Source organism: Lupinus angustifolius, chromosome LG06 (genome assembly GCF_001865875.1).
Source record: "Lupinus angustifolius cultivar Tanjil chromosome LG06, LupAngTanjil_v1.0, whole genome shotgun sequence".
NCBI classification, from domain to species: domain Eukaryota; kingdom Viridiplantae; phylum Streptophyta; class Magnoliopsida; order Fabales; family Fabaceae; genus Lupinus; species Lupinus angustifolius.
In genome coordinates, this window is record NC_032014.1 from 12,186,302 (window position 1) to 12,190,118 (window position 3,817).

At 31.8% G+C, this 3,817-nt stretch overlaps 1 protein-coding gene across 1 annotated transcript; it reads right to left on the reverse strand.

Annotated features, from left to right (window-relative positions):
• Positions 808-2,357, reverse strand: LOC109349896. Its single transcript, XM_019590947.1, has 2 exons — positions 1,151-2,357; positions 808-1,003 (listed from the first exon to the last, which is right to left on the reverse strand). The coding sequence occupies exon 1, from the start codon at positions 2,314-2,316 to the stop codon at positions 1,153-1,155; it is 1,164 nt and encodes a 387-aa protein (XP_019446492.1). The 5' UTR covers positions 2,317-2,357; the 3' UTR covers positions 808-1,003; positions 1,151-1,152.

The following is a 3,817-nucleotide window of genomic DNA, read 5'->3' on the forward strand; positions in this document are numbered from 1 at the left end:
TATCTACTCCCCTCCGTATATGGGAGAGGATCCTGACCCGTTATTTACAACTTTTAATCTCTACCATTTTTTGTAGGACAAGTTGAGAAAACCCCTTAAGTTTTATGTGTTTTACAACTAAATATCATAAACTATTTTTTCTTTCTAATTAATTCTTAAACTTTAATTATTAATAAAATTATTCCTTATTTATATATATATAAATAAGACAGATTTATCTCCAAATACATCCGCTGCTACTGCTCGCGACCCAACGCCAAATTTGTTCCGTAATCACCCATTGATAAATTAACAACAAAGAGTAGTTTATAGCATTAACAACAAAGAATAGTTCTGTAAGCACTCATTGATGGTAATGTCAAGCACAATCACATTGGGTGGAGAGGAAGAAAACTTTGGATTCCTTTACAACTACATGGCTAGCATTGTATTGGATGATCGTTTTTGTTCCTTTTAAGATTACTCATGGCTTATCTACGAGTATATTAATCATCTCCCTACACAAAATTATTATAAATTATTTGCAAAATTAAATGGTAAATTATTTGTCAAATTTCATTGGTAGTAATTTAAAATTGTATATATACAAAGACTAATTTTATAAATAGTTAAAATTTAAGGAGTAATTAGGAAGAAAAAATAGTTTACGGTATCTACTTGTAGATTTTATGAACTTTTTTTTTCTTTTGTTATTTTAATACTAAATTAACGGGTATATTAGAATGATGTGTGAATAATACATTGATGCAGCATTTAATATTTGATACGGTTTGTACTAAATAACTTCCCATGTTGTTCACTGATAATATTCAAAACATTCTATTTCCTGTTCACAACCATTCCACATGTAACATAATATACATTTACAGACGGAGGAATGGATAATTCATAATATCCCAAAGGCAAAGTTACATTTTCACAATCTTCATCATATACCACACAAAAAAAGTATGAAGAAAACAAAACGCTATCAATTACAAATATTAATCTGGCATGAAGCAAGAATCAAATATAAACAAGGATTTCCATTCCCAAACTTATCCCGTATTAATAAAAATATGTAATGTCAATTAAAAAAATTAAACATTTCATATCTTTTCTAATTTTGCTTCAACTTCCTTTAGTGCCGGACATGGTTTGGGACATCATTAATCAAATACAAACAGGACAGTGAACTAAACCATTCTCATTACACTTAGGACACCTCTCTTTATGAGCACCGATCTTACAACTCCCAGCACAATCCAAACAAGGCACAAACCTAACCCCACCACACCCTCCACAAGCTTGTCTTCCAACCCCTCTCTCCACACGCGTCGCATTCAATATCCTTCCGAGTCGACCCGTTTCATTCAGCTCCATCAACTCGTTCAACCCACCCACATACCTTCCCTTCACAAACACCTTTGGTAACACTACCCCTCCTTCTTCAACACCTTCCAACAATTCTTTCACTTCTTTCAAGAACTTGCCATGCAGTGACACGTCTCTCTCGTCGAAAATCACCCTGTGTCCTTCTAACATGTCTCTTGCTCGGTTGCAATCGTCGAAAGTCTTTCTAACTCCGCCTAAAGATGTTGTGTATATCACTACGGAGTCGCTCCCATCAGGAGGACATCTTTCAGGGTACTGGGTCAATGGGTCACGTCTTATTTTCTCAAAAATTAACACTTTCTCTTCTTTTTCTCTCTCCAACCTGTCCCTCATTACGAAAATGTTCTCCTTCACGGGTTTAATTGTTAACCCTCCTCCTTGTAATAGTGGGGATGATGGTAATAATGGTTGCGACTCGTTAACCTTAGACCCGTAGCTTTTATTTTTCTTTAACTCTGGTTTAGGTTTGAGTAATTTGGCATCTAACTCTTCTAATGTATGGAATGATACATTCTTCTTTATATGTACCTGTACTTGTGGTTGTGGTTGTGATTGCGGTTGTAGTTCCTGCTGTCGCAAGGCAGAAGATGGTTTAACCGCGGACTTGAGCTCATCAAGTGTTTTGCTAACTTCGTCCCACGATTGAGGAGCTACTTCAGTGGAGTCGAGCATGTTGAGCTTTTGGAGAATAGGGGCAGGAACATGGGTAAGAGTGGATTTGTTTTCATGTTGGGGAAGATCTAAGGAAGTTTTGTTACGGTGCTTAAGCCATGGTTCTTCGATGGAGTTGATGTCAAACACGGCGAAGCTTGTTGGTGGTGGACGGTAAGCAGTGGCTACGGTGTCCTCGGCACTCTGCTTAGAGGAGCCACACCCCATTTTGTGTTGTTGGTGAATTGTGGGATGACTCAGAAGGATAGGGTTACTAAACTGAGAATACATATAGGAAAGTTCAAAGCATATTTGTCTTTTTAATGATATTTTCTACGCCACACAAAATAATAGTATATATCTAATATCTCTAAGTTAAAGTTTAGCATAAGGAACATAATTCAACATTAAATCTCTATCAACATAAATTATCTCTCTCAAATAATTATATTTCTATCTCAAATCAATCTAGTAGTATCAATCAAGTATTACTAGATGTAACAATATTAAATTTAAAAATTATCTTAATTTTTATTTAGTATTGTCAAATTCTTATTTGTGGGATTAGATTGAACACAAAGAAAGAGAAAAAAGATATATACACTTACAAATGTAAGTTTTTTAAATTATTATTATATCATTTATAATTCATTTTTAATCATTATTGATTCTTAAATAAAAATAATATAAATGAATGATATATAATATACTGATTGTATATAATTTTTTACATTGTCAATGTATTACACTAATACATATATAGATTTAAAATGATGGGAGATAATGCTTCTGAAGTTTGATAAAACCATTATTTTATAGCATGGTATTTGATTTAAATTGTAGATTTATATATTGACTTATACTATTCAATATATCTTTTGCAAATTTCACTATATTTATTGTGATGTATAAAAGGTTATTATAATATCAAATTATTATATAGTCTGGGATACATTCAAATATTAAATCATTAATTTTAAATAAACTCATAACTTTAGCTCCTTAATATATTCATCTTATAGTATTTGACATGGTTTACACATAATTTTTATCCGACTTTAAAATATATTTCAAAAATACATTTAACAAAAAATGGGGGCATCGAATTATATCTGACTTTGTTGAGAAAAAACAAACTAAACCTTTAACCTAATATAATTCTACAAATAAAAATATATCTTGTACATTATTTTTCAAATAAAAGTTTAGATGATTTGCGTCTAGAGTTTGCAAAACTAGGACACACCTTATAACTCAGACAATATTTATAAATGTAGCTTATAAATTATTCAAACGAATTTTCACATTAACAACAAAATTTGAACTCATTATGATGAAATATATATGAGTACAAATAATCATAAGTGAAGTTATACACATGAACTTCTCTACTGTGAGACTACACCCATTAAATTCTGTTACTTATATTTAATATCTAACAATGCTAGGTACACAGCAAAGAGGGGACAGGAGCAAACTTATCCAATGATAATTGGTCATTATAGTGTCTATAATATTGGTAATTATTGTGGCATACATAGAATTGATACACGCATGGTGCTTGTGTGATAGAATATTTGTGGCTTTGATAGAGGTATTATCAATCTGAGTTAAATTTAGATGTGACTTCCAATTATTTTGCAAGTAGAGAGCATACAAATTTTGCCTACTTTTCTATTTTGTCCCACTTGTTTGTTTGCCAATTCTAAAAACATTTCTATTGGATAATGTGGGCGGCTCGGACATAATGTAAGGAAAGAAAATTGTGCTATTTAACTACTTTATTTAATTT